Raw genomic sequence first — 13,648 nt, 5'->3', positions numbered from 1 at the left:
GTTGTAAGAAGCGACCATTCCCTGGAGAAGGATGTCATGCTTGGTAGGGTGGAGGGTCGACGAAAGAGGGGGAGGCCTTCAATGAGATGGATTGACACAGTGGCTGCGATGATGGGCTCAAGTATAGTAGGGATTGTGGGGCTGGCGTGGGATCGGGCAGTGTTTCGTTCTGCTGTGCATGGGGTTGCTATGAGTCAGAAATGATTTGACGGCACTTAACAACTACTTCTGTAGAGATACTGCCTCAGAAACCCAAGGAGGGGTTACTATGAGTCAGATCCTACTCCATGGCAGTAAGTTTGTTTTTTGGTTTAATATTAGGTGTAACTCTTGTTTTTGTTGTTAGGTGCTGTTGAGTCAGTTCTAACTCATGGTGATCCTGTATACAACAGAATGAAATGCTGCCTTGCCTTCCTATCTTCACAATAATTGCTATGTTTGAACCCACTGTTGCAGCCATTGTGTTAATCCATCTCATTGAATGTCATCTTCATTTTAACTGACCCTGTGCTTAACTAAGCTTGATGTCCTTCTCCAGGGACTGGTCTGTCCTGATAATGTATCCAGAATACATGGGATGACATTTTGCTATCCTCACTTGTAAGGAGCATTCTGACTATACATTTTCCAAGACAGATGAGTTCATTCTTCTAGCACTCCAGAGTATATTCAATATTCTTCACCAACACCATAATTCAAAGCTATCAATTCTTCAGTCTTCTTTATTCGTAGTCCAACTTTCACATGTATGTGTTGTTGTTAGGTGCCGTCAAGTCAGCTCCTACTCATGGTGACCTTATGTACAACAGCCTGGTCCTGTGCCAGCCCTGCAATCCTTGCTATAATGGATGTTTGCGGCTTTTTCTTCTCATTTTGAGTCATGCCACATCAGCAAATGGAGGTCCCAAAAGCTCCACTCCATCCACATCATTAAGGTCAGCTCTACTCTGAGGAGGCAGCTTCTCCCCAGGCGTATTTGGAGTGCCTTTTGACCTGAGGGACTCATCTTCTGACACTATATTGGACAATGTTTCAGAGCTATTCATAAAGTTTTGCAATAATATATCAGACAGTGTTTCACTGCTATTCCTAAGGTTTTTACTGGCCACATCTCTAAGAAGTGGATGGCCCCTTCCTTCTTCTGAGTCTGTCCTAGTTTGGAAGCTCCACTGAAACCTGTCCACTATGGGTGACCCTGCTGGCATTTGAAATACTGGTGGCATAGCCTCCAGCCTCACAGCAACATGCAAGCCACCACAGTACAACAAACTGACAGACAATTGGTGGACATTCATGTGAGGCCATTGGAAATACCACAGCTTGGGCCAGTCACATCTCAGTCCTCAATGTAACATCTTTGGTTTTCAACATTTTTAAGAGATCTTTTACAGCAGCAGATTTGCCCAATGCAATACATTGTTTCATTTCTTGACTGCTGCTTCCATAGGCATTGATTGTGGATCCAAATAAAATGAAATCCTTCATAGCTTCAGTATTTTCTCCATTTATTATGAAGGTGCTCATTGGTCTAGTTGTGAGGATTTTTTTGTTTTCATTATATTGAGGTGTAATCCATAGTGAAGGCTGTAGTTTTTGATCTTTGTCAGTAAGTGCTTCAAGTACTCTTATCTTTTAACAAGTAAGGTTGTACCATCTGCATATCTCATGTTGTTAATGAGTCTTCCCCCAATCCTGATGTCATGTTCTTCTTTATATAATCCAGCTTCTCAGATTATTTGCTCAGCATACAGACTGAATAAGTATGGTGAAAGGATACAACCCTGATGCACATCTTTTCTGATTTCAAACCACACAGTATCCTCTTGTTCTGTTCAAATGACTGTGTGCAGGTTCCACATGAGCACATTTAAGGGTTCTCAAATACTCTACTATCTTGTTATTAATTTTTTTTGTCCCATCTGTTATTTGTTGCTTTTTTTTTCTCTTTTCCTACTTCTTTTCCATACTGAGCATTTTTTTAATTTCATTTTTTCCTCCAGTCTTGGTTTATTAGCTAAGTATCTTTTATCTTTGTTGGTTGCTCTTAACTTTACAATATGTATCTTTAACTTACCACCATCTAACTTCAAATTACATTGCACCACTTTACTGCATGGTAAGAATCTTAAAACAGTAGACTCTCATTTCCCCCATCCTGTACTGTATGCTTTATGTCAACATTTTACTTGTATATGTTTTAAACCCCATAATGCACTGCTAATATTGCTTTTGTTTTAAAAGGTCAATTACATATTTTTAAATTAAAATGAGAAAAGAGAGTCATATTTAACATTTCTGAAACTCTATTTCTTTCTGTAGATCTATGTTCATACATATATCTTTTGTCTTTCTGCCTTATGAACTTCTTTTAATGTTTCTTGCAGTGCTAGTCTCTAGGAACAAATTCTTTTCAGCTGAAAAAGTTTTAGTTAAACTTCAAATTGGAAGAGCAAATTTTTCTGCATATAAAATATAAGTCTGACAGTTTTTTCAGCACTTTAAGTATGTCTTTTCATTGTCTTTTAGCTGGTTTACTTTCTGGTGATGAGTCTGCAGTAAGTCTTTGTTTCTCTGCAGATAATGTATCTTTTTTCCTCTCACTGCCTAAGTTTTCTCTTATTACTGGCTTTCAGGAATTTGATTATGATAGTCATTGGTGTGGTTTTATTTGTGTTTATCTGTTTGAAATTCATTGAGTATTTTGGATCTCTGTGCTTATATTTTGTGTCAAATCTGGAAACATGTCAGCCATTATTTCTTCAACTTTTTTCTCTCCTACTCTCTTTCTCTCCTTTCCTTCTTGTAACAGATATATGTGTAGTAGACAGCTTTATGGTGTCTCATAGGTCACACCAAACTAAAAAATCAAACCCACTGCCATTGAGTTGATTTTGACACATAGCAACCCCCTTTGAGATTCCAAGGGTGTAAACATTTATAGAACCAGAACCTCATCTTTTCTTCCATGGAGTAGCTAGTGTGTTCAAACCACTGACCTTTTTGGTTAGCAGCCAAATGCCTTAACCACTACACCATCAGAGCTCCTTTCATAAGTCACACAGACATTGTTAATTTTTTCCCCGTCTTTTTTTTTTTTTCTCTCATTGCTTTACTTTCATTAGATTCTATTATTATATCTTCAATTTCACTCATCTTTTCTTCTGCAGTATGTAATCTTCTGTTAATCATGTTTAGTGACATTTTCATTTCAGATATTGTATTTTTCATTCCTAGAATTTAATTTTGCTCCTTTTACATATCTCCCATTTTTATATCTTCCATCTCTTTCCTCACTGTGTTCATATTTTCCTTTAAATACTTATATAGTTATAGTAATATTTTAACATCGTTATCTGCTAGCTTCATCCTCTTTCATATCTGAGTTTGTTTCTATTGACTGGTTTTTCTTTTGAGTATGTGTCATATCTTACTTATTTTTGCATGTCTAGTAAATTTTGGGGAGCTCTGGTGGCATAATGCCTAAGGCATTTGACTGCTAACCAGAAGACTGGCGGTTCAAATCCACCAGCCACTCCTCTGAAGGCAGATTGAGCGATCTACTTCCATAGAGATACCGCCTTGGAAACCCAAGGAGGGGTTACTATGAGTCGGAGTGACTCGAAGGCAGTGAGTGAGTGAATGAGTACATTTTGATTGAAAGCTAATGATAATGAATGTTATATGGTTGAGCATCTGCATTTGTTTTTTCTCCCTTTAAAGAGTTTTGGGCTCTGTTCTGATAAGTAGTTAAGTTACTTGCAAATCAGTTCTTTGTTTCCAAGTCCTATTTTAAAGCTTTTCTAGGATGGCTCTAGAGATGCCGCACTCCAGGGATAGTTCAGTGCTACTGCTAAGGCACAATCCCTCTGGGCTCTCCACCACACTTCTAGGTGATACCATTCTCCACCCCACCTATTTGGAATTCAAAAATGTGTAGATAGTTAGAGGATGCCCGGGGGTAGATCATGTAGACCCTTGAAAGTCATTGAAAGGATTTTTAGTTTTTATCCTGAGTTACATGGGGAGCCACTAGAAAGTTTGAGAAGAAATGATGCTTACTCTGACTGCTATGTTTAGAATAGACCATCAGGGTGAGGGAAAGCAAAGGTAGAAGCAAGATCCATGAGGAGGCTGCTGCAGTAATTTCCATGGGAGATGGTGGAGGTCTAGCCCAGGGCAGGAGCAGTGGAACTGGTGAAGAATGTTATGATTCTGGGTATGTTCTGAAAGAGAAGACAAGATTATTTCCTCATTGAATAGAAATGGGACATAAAGAAAGACAAGAAGAGTCAACAATGTCTACAAGGTTCTGGCCTGAACACCAGAAGGATGGAATATCATTACCTGAGATAAAAGAGCTGAGGGGAAGAGAGTTTGGAGAGAATAAAAGAATCTCAGTTTTGGACACATTAAACTTGTTTTGCCTTTTAGAAAGCCAGATGGAGATCTTGAGTGGACAATGTCTAGGGAGCCTAGAGTTCCCCCTCCACTGGGGGTGGGAAATGGGTAGGTCATCAGCATGGAGATGATATTTAAACCCATGGGGCCTGATGAAATCTCTGGGGAGGAGAGAGCTAGAGAGGAGGAGGAGGCCAAGGACTGAGCACTGGAAGAACACAACATTGAGATAGGATTCCATTCAAAGAAAGATACTGGTGACTATCCAGATCAAAGGGATCAGAAAAATAAAACCATGAGGAGCAAAGAAATAAATAGGAGGATCATGGAGGTGGGAGGATCAGGGATTATTTTAGGAAAAGGAAGATTGAGGGTGAAAGTTAGCATTAGCATTATGGTTAGGTATGATAGCTGTGTTCAGATAACTATAAGATTATCACTTGAGAGAGAACAAAGATTGACTTTTGTGTTACTCTGGTGGCATAGTGCTTAAGTCATTAGACTGCTAACCAGAAGGTTGACAGTTTAAACCCACCAGCCATTCTGTGGAAAGAAGATGGGGCAACCTACTTCCATAAAGATTTACTGTCTCAGAAATCCAGTGGGAGTCGCTATGAGTCAGAATTAATTCGATGGCAGTGGGGTTTGGTTTTTGGTTTTTGTGTAACTCTAGGACTCAACTAAGACCAATGGAGACTGACTTGGGCTCAGGAAGCAAGAGAACTTAATAAAAGTTATATCTAATTGTAAATGGCATTGGCTGCTTGAAAGGAGTGAGTGCCTACTCCCTGGAGGAATTCAGGCAAAGGACAGGTAGTCCTATGCTGTGGAGGACACTACTGGAAAACTGAGCCATATGTCCTCTGCAGCGCCTCCTGAAGTTAGGATCCTAGAAGCTTTGAAGAGGTTTGAAAAATAAAATAGGCTGTAGAGTACAAAGGATTATATTAATATTTTATCATCTTAATCTATTTAGTGAAGGAGCAATAAGGAGTTCTTCTAAATGTGCCAGAATAAGGGAAAGAAATAGGAAACCACTGAACCTCAAGCCTTAGCACAATTTTTAAAAAGAGGAAGGGGGATAGGAGTTGCTTTGAAGCATGAAGCAAAGACAGTACCCCTGGGAACATGAACTTGAGAATTTTCACAGGGCCCAGGCTCTCCCAACTTTACCCCAGCGTAAGGCTCTGCACATAGTAGGTGCTTACTACATTTGTTGGGCAGCACATAAGCAGACTGGAGGGACAGGAGAACAGCATAAATTACTGTTGGACTGGGCTAGACTGGGCTCTTCAGAGATAATCAATAGCCAAGTGAAGAGTTTGAACCTGGCCTCAGGTCTGCTCTGTCATTCTGAACCAGCCTAGGGGCACCAGTCTCGTCTTCAGTGAGAAGGAACTGGGTTTCCAGAGATGCTGCATTTTCCCCAGCAGTCAATACTCCCACATCACACAGGCCATCCCTTCCTCCGTGCACATCTCTCGCCACACTAACACTAACTGGCTCTGGTGTGTAGGGACCCCTTCTCTTCAAGTATGCCCTTATTTTAGGTGTTTTGTTTTGGGAACAAAGTCTGTGCCAGGTAGACTTCTGTGGCTCAATGAGTAATGCATTTTAATATCTTCTTTTCCCTTTGGAACCTGTTCTTAGGAATCTTTAAGTCTTCTAGCTCTCTCTGTGTTGTATATTGAATTGTGTTCTCTGAAAAGAGATGCTGAGATTCTAATACTTGTACCTATCAACATGACCTTATTTGGAAATAGGGTTTTTCTTTTGTTATCAGTTAAATTAATGAGGTCATAGCAGAGGAGGGTAGGTCCTAATCCTAATCCCTTTTGAGTGATATCGTATAAAGGGAGAGAAGAGACATGAAACAGAATCACACATAAAGAAAGACAGCATGTGAGGATCTATCTATAAGCCAAGAAATGCTCGGTGTTACTAAAAACTAAGAGACAAAGAGAGAGCCAACAGAGAGAACATGGCCCTCCTGAGACCCATAATTCAGACTTTTAGCCTCTAGAACTGTAAAAAAAGTAATTTCTGTTTTCTAAAGCCACCCACCTTGTGGTATTTTGCACATACCACAAAGTATGTCGCAGCCCAAGGAGACTAAGACATGTGGAATGACCTTCAATCTCTCATCCATTTGGCCTTGCTTCCCGGAGCCTCTGAGACTTCCCCAAGTTCAGCAATTAGTCTTGATACTGCAGTCATGAGTTAGGGCCTGTGCACAGCCCCAGCTGCCCTTGAGTCAACAGGCCACGTTTACGATCGTAATAAATAGAACTTCATAAGAAGAAACCAGAGCCCTCTGTTTCCTGGCTAAACTCATGTCTTCTAGGGTCCAACTCCACACAGCTCCTAAACTCAGCCTTTCACGGACCTCTCCAGCTCCCTCACTGACTCTGCAAGTGAGCATAGCTCTATAAACCAAACTCACTGCCATCAAGTTGATTCCAACTCACAGCAACCCTATAGGACAGACCAGAAATGGCCCATTAGGGTTTTCAAGCCTGTAAATCTTTATGGAAGCAGACTATCTCATCTTTTTCCCACGGAGCAGCTGGTAGGTTTGAACTATTAACCTTTTGGTTAGCAGTCCAATGCTTTAACCGCTGCACCACCAGAGCTTCCTATGGCTCTATAAATGCTTCTAAGTGTCCTGGTGAAAACAGTATGATTCAAAAATGCCCAGAGTTTTGCTACATAGCTATTCAGGAAAGAGTAAAGGGAAGAGCCCTGTAAAAAACATAATTTTTCAGAGAGAAGGAGGGTAGGGGGTCATAGCACTGGCACCCCATGCCACTGTCCTGTGAAGGCCCCAGCAGTGAGCTGCTAAGACTGCACATGGAGGCAATAAACAGCACCCTAGGGAAGAGCAATGGAAAAGCCTCGTTTCTTCAGGATATAGCAAACCTAACAACTCCCGTAAATATGGAAGCTTCATGTTTACCAAACAGGAGATAATCATGCTGATAGATTGTTGTCCCCTTTTGTGAATGAAATAAAATTAATAACAACTACAAAGACTACGGGACAGGCTTTTATGCCCCTTTTTATGAGGATAGTATGGATTCTTTTGAAAACCTTTCAATGATCAGTCACTTGTATTCATGTAAGCAACACTTCTCAAAGTTGGAGTTTTCCAAGTGATGAAATACATTATTTCCGTCAATAGACAGTGACTGTGTGTCTGTTTTGTGCCCTCTGCCTGCCGTGAGCTGACTGGGAAGAAATCATTGCCATAATAATGCACTATTACTAATTAAAGGAGCCCTGATGGCACAATGAAGGTGCTCTGGTGACACAGTGGTTAAAGTGCTCAGGTGGTAACCAAACATCAGTGGTTTGAACCCACCAGTCACTTAGTGGAAGAAAGATGAGGCAGTCTGCTTCCATAAAGATTTATAGCCTTGGAAACCTATGGGCAGTTCTACTTTCCTATAGGGCCACTATGAGTCGAAATCAATTTGACAGCAGTGGGCTTGTTTTTTTGGTTTTGGTGACACAATGGTTAAGTACTCAGCTGCTAACCAAAAAGTCAGTGGTTCAAACCCACCCGCAGCTCTGTAGGAGAAAGACAGCCTAGGAAATCCTATGGGGCAGTTCTCTATCATATGGGGTTGTCGTAAGTTGAAATTTACTCGACGGCACCTAACAACAACATTACTAATTAGCGGTTGACTAAGTAGCCACTGCAAGCAGAGCTTCATGGGAAAGGATGAGTCCCGGGGAGAATAAGCAGATCTGTCCATCCCACTCTGAAGGTCTCTGGATGATGCAAACGGTTTGTGCTCAATTGCTAACCTAAAGTTGGTAGTTCAAACCAACCCAGCAGCTCTGTAGAAGAAAGCCTTAGTGTCCTACTTCTGTAAATATTGTAGCCAAGAAAACCCTATGGAGCACAGTTCTACTCTGTAACACATGGGGTGTCAGAATCAACTCACTGGTAATAGATTTTTGTTTTTTTTTCTTTTTTCATCCTGTTCTGAGGAATGAGGGGCAGAACTTCTCAGAGGGCAGAAGTTATGTGAGATTGCAGTTTGGGTATACACAATACTGCCTTAAGGATTTCATTCCTTTTTTTTGGGGGGGGGGGAGCAAAAGGGTCCTGCGTTTCTTGCCATAGCAGAACTAAAAGTAAAGCAAATTCCACCTTCACAGGCCCATAGGACCTGCAGCTGCATTTCCTCCTGAAGATCCAGCACTGTAGGTGTTTTATCAGTAGCTATTAAGCCATTGAGTCATACTTAAGCTAATGGAGAGTGTCTTAGGCTTCAGACTAAAAATAGAATCCTTCTGTAGGGATGAAGGCTTTGATTGTTCTCCTCCATTTCCTTGCCCTTCCCTGGGACAAAGGACAGGGTCATAGTAGCACCCCACCACTGCTCAGCCACACCTCTGCCACCCTCGGGTCTGGCCCAGGTCTGTAGGGAGGCCCTGTGAAAGGCCACATGCCATGACCCATACCACAGGGCTCTGGTTGCACGTGGCACAGTCTGTATCCCTGGGCAGATATAGTATGCTTTCCCATTTCCAGCAGCTTCACTGTCATTGCTGTTTCCAAGGAAGGGCAATAAAAGGTGTGCAATACAGACATCTCTGGGGCATCCACAGAGTACATGCTTGTGCTTCTGCAGGTCAAAGGGTAGCAGGCAGCAAACAGGGCATGGGGGCTTAGTTGATTGTACATGGGACAATGCTCTGAATCCCGACAGAAGGCCAGAAGCCCAGCCAACAGGCACATTTGCCCCTTTTCCCGGGGAGAGGCCCTGGTTGCTCTTTGCAGAGACCCTTACTGGTTAAGAGGGGTCCTCTTCTCCAGGGCAGCCAGGCCAAAAGGCCCATCTGTGTCTTGTTGGGTGAGTGCCTGGCATCGATAGGCAGGCTCCAGAGCGTCTGCTTGGAGTCTCTCCAAAACACCCATCCAAAGAAACGGAGATCCTGGTTAGTGCCTGAGTTACAGCTTGCTGAAGTCTCAATGCCACAAAATGCTGCTTCTGAAAGGGCTTCAGGGACACTGACGGGACCACAGGTTGGCCCCAGTTAGGGAATACCACCAAATTCCTAGGGCTTTTAGCTTCCTAGCACTGCAATAACAAAATACTACAGGATAGGTGGTTTCAAACAACAGAAATTCACTGTCTCACAATTCAGAAGGAGGCTAGGAGTCCAAACTCAGGGTGTCACCTATGCTGATTCTTCCTGAGGCTTTGAGGGAGAATCTGTTCAAGGACTCTCTCTCAGCTTCTGGTAGCCCCAGGCATTCCTTGGCTCATAGCTGCAGCATCACATGGCAGCCTTCCTTTGTCTTCCTCTCTTGGTGTATCTTTTGTTCTTTTATAAGGACACCTTATTGGATTAGGTTGAATTAGATTCCATGCTACTCCAAAGTGACTTCATGTAACTTAACTAATAACATCCACAACTATCCTATTGCCCAAGAAGGTCACATTTACAGGTACAGACATTAGGACTTCAACATATCTTTTTTGGGGAACATCATTCAATCCAAAAGAGTGACCAGATGCATCAAAAGCACAGGCACCTGGAAGGGAATGGCCTGCGATGAATGTTGAATACCAGCAGCAGAGGGCCGTGGATGCTGCAGCACCTTTGGCCTGTCCAGGGTCCCTAACCTTGGATAGAAAATTTCTGTGCCCACTGATAGCTCCTCCCTCCAGTCCCTGTATCCTCTGCCTGAAGACTTTTTCTGTGTGGGGCAGGCCAAGTGTTCTGGGAAGTTAAGACCCTTGAAAACAGCTCTCCCCTGGAGGTAGGAGCTTGCTTGCCCCACAGTGAGACAGTTCCCTGATGTGCTTTTACATTGTTGCCCAAAGGGACTCTAGAGCAAGTAAGCTACAGTTACCCACAGCAGACCCTGCTCATTAACTTACTCTTGTCAGTTTTCTTCCTTTCCTTGTCTCAGTCCCCTACTGTCCACCAGGGCCTCCTAGGACTACCTCCCAAATGGTTCTGCTTTCATTGACCCAAACTAAGAACCTTAGGTGAGGGCAAGGGGAGTATGAGGGTAAAGCATTAGTCTGACCAGCTCATCCATTGGCCAGCTGGATGAAATGGCCTTGGGAAAACTACTTAACCTTCTTGAGCTTCAATTTCCCCGTGCAAAATAGAGATCATAACACATACCTTGCATGCCTTTTAGAAAGATAAATGAAGTAATTTATGCAAAATGCTTAGCACAGTGCCTGCCACTTGGTAAGTGCCCACTCCATAAATGGTAGCTCTCATTTTGAATGACCTCGAGGACACTTCTGAATGACTGAAGTTAAGTCTCCCTGGAATTGCTGAATTTTAATGTGACAAGAGTGCTTCACAAGGTCTAAAACCACACATGGAGTGCTGGCTGTATTTTCTCTTGGAGGCCAAGTTGATTCTTGGAATTTGAGCACGAACATGTTGCTTATGAGAAATAATAATGCTTCTTAATGATATTTTCTATTTTTAGTGCCATTTCATTCCAAAGAGCTTCATAGTCATAGTGTTAGTCATCCTTACTTGTATTATTTTTAAATCAAAAAGGGTACAGTGTTTAAAAATGAAAAATAACAGTTTCTCCTGTGATGCCTCCACAAGGCTTTCTCATCTCTATTTACCTTGGCTGCACTGAATTGTGTGTTCACATGCCCCCTGGGATGTGCTAGCCAGCAAAAACAGTGGCACTTGGCACACCACCATGAGTGATGAGGGAGGCAAGCCATTATTAAAAAAAAACAAAACTCAAACCCAGTGCCTTTGAGTTGATTCCAACCATAGCAACCCTATCCAACTCATAGCAACTCTATAAGACAGAGCAGAACTGCCCCATAGGGTTTCCAAGGCTATAATCTTTACAGAAGCAAACTGTCACATCTTTCTCCCATGGAGCAGCTGATGGAACCACTGACTTTTCGGTTAGCAGCCAAGGATTTAAACACTGTATCACTAAGCTCCTTAAACAATAATACAAAGACCTTCAAATGTATATATCATGGCTACAGATAAGGCCACATCCTCATCCTACCTACCTGTGCGATGAAACGGTCAGATCTTAACTGGACAATTTGAAAAGTTTTGATAAAAGTGTTGTTGTTCGTTGCCGTTGAGTCAGCTTCGACTTGTGGCGACCCCATGTTCAACAGAGCAAAACAAGTGATTGTTGTTATGCTTACATCCATTGTAGTAGCCACTGTGTATTTGAGTGCCTTCTAACTTAGAAGACTCATCTTCCACCACTCCATCGCACAATATTCTATTATGGTCTATAGGGTTTTCACTGGCTAATTTTTGGAAGTAGATAGCTAAGCCTTTCATCCTAATCTGTCTTAGTCTGTTCTGGAAGCTCTGCTGAAACCTGTCCACTATGGGTGACCCTGCTGGCATAACTTCTAGCATTATAGTAACACACAAACTGGTAGATGAGTGGTGGGACAAAAGTATACAAGCATGTAAACATCACCCCAATCAAGATACAGAACATTCTGTCACCCCAGAAAAGTTCCCTCGTGCCTATTTCTGGTCAGTCTCACACACCGTAAGAAACTATTGTTCTGACTTTTAATTCCAAAGAGTACTTTTGCCTGTTCTTGAATTACATGGAAATAGATTTGTATAGCACATGCAATCATCCCTCTGTATCCATGGAAGATTGGTTCTAGGACCTCTCATGGATACCAAAATCCACAGATGGTCAAGTGCCTTATATAAAATGGTATGTTGTTGTTGTTGTTATGTGCCGTCGAGTCAGCCCCAACTCATAGCGACCCCTCTTTGGGTTTCCGAGGCAGTATCACTATGGAAGTAGATTGCCCCATCTTCCTTCCAAGATAAAATGGTGTAGTATTTGCATATAACCTATGCACATCCTCTCATATATTTTAAATCATCTTTAGATTACTTATAATACCTACTACAATGTGAATGCTATATAAATAGCACTCTATGTTCCCTCTTAACTTTTAAGAGATTTCTCTGACCTTTGACCACTTAATAGCTTTTTTTCTTTTTTTTTTTTTTTTGAGAATATTTTCGATATGCCCTTGTTGAACCCATGAAGGCGGAGCCCACAGACATGGAGAGACTATTTTTGTATGTTGGCTTCTTTCTCTCAGCATGACATTTTTGTGATAAATTCACGTAGTTTATGTTTTTATTGTTGAGTGATACTTTGAATCACGTAGGGTTGCCATAAATCAGAACTAACACAAAGGCAACTGGTAACATTCACGAGTAGTGCACAATTCGTTTATTAATTCTCCTATTTTGTTGTTGTTGTTATGTGCCATCGAGTCGGCCCCGACTCATAGCGACCCCTCCTTGGGTTTCCTAGGCAGTATCACTACGGAGGTAGATTGCCCCATCTTCCTTCCGAGGAGTGGCTGGTGGGTTTGAACCGCCAACCTTCTGGTTAGCAGTCAAGTGTCTGAGCCACTATGCTACCAGAGCTCCTAATTCTCCTATTAGGTAGTTCCTATAATGACATATTATATGGAATAAAGCTACTATAACCATTGTACAAGATTTTTGTGGCCATATTTTCATTTATCCTGAGTAATGCTAGGAGTGAAATTGCTGTTTTAAATGATAAGTGTGTTTAACTTTAGAAGAAAGTGCCAATTTTATATTTCCACCAACAATATATTAGAATTGCAGTTGCTCCACATCCTTGCTAACACTTGGTGTTCTCAGGGTTTTTTTGTTTTGTTTTGTTTTGTTTTGTTTTTAACATGTTAGCCATTCAAGCAAGGGTAAAATCTTTTTTCATTGTGGTTTTAGTTTGCAATTTCCAGGTAACAATGATGCTGACCATGTTTTCCTGTGTTTGTTGGTTATTTAAATATCTTATTTTGTAAAGCATCTGTACCAAGTTTTTTGCCCATTTTATTTAACTGCCTTGCATTATTTTTTTATTACTGGTTTATAGAAAACTTTATATAGTCTGGATATAATTCATTTGTCAGGTACGTGTATGGCAATTTTTTTTTCCTCTTTGTAACTTACCTTTTTTATTTTTCTTAATGACGTTATTTGATGAGCACAAGTTATTAGTTTAATGAAATCTAATTTAAAAAGTTTTTCTTTTATGTTTAGGAGTTTTTGTATCCTAAGAAACCTTTTCTACCCCAATGTCATGAAGGCATATTTTTTTAAATATTTAGAGGTATAGCTGTTACATTTTGGTCTATGGTCCTTTTCAAATTAATTTGTGTGTGGTGTGAGATAAGGATTGCTGTTCATTTTCATATAT

The 13,648-nt window shown here is 41.3% G+C and overlaps 1 protein-coding gene across 1 annotated transcript in view; it reads left to right on the top strand.

Annotated features, from left to right (window-relative positions):
* The window catches only part of PDE9A (phosphodiesterase 9A), a 191,687-nt gene that overhangs the window by 106,089 nt on the left and 71,950 nt on the right, over nt 1-13,648 (top strand). The window contains exon 4 of the mRNA XM_007947308.2: nt 9,749-9,766. Coding sequence (XP_007945499.2) covers nt 9,749-9,766 — 18 coding nt within the window. The remainder of the gene's footprint in view (nt 1-9,748; nt 9,767-13,648) is intronic.

Source organism: Orycteropus afer, unplaced genomic scaffold (assembly GCF_000298275.1).
Source record: "Orycteropus afer afer isolate SDZICR_OR568_19922 unplaced genomic scaffold, OryAfe1.0 scaffold00179, whole genome shotgun sequence".
Classification (NCBI taxonomy): Eukaryota; Metazoa; Chordata; class Mammalia; order Tubulidentata; family Orycteropodidae; genus Orycteropus; species Orycteropus afer.
This window is presented reverse-complemented; position numbering and strand designations above follow the sequence as displayed.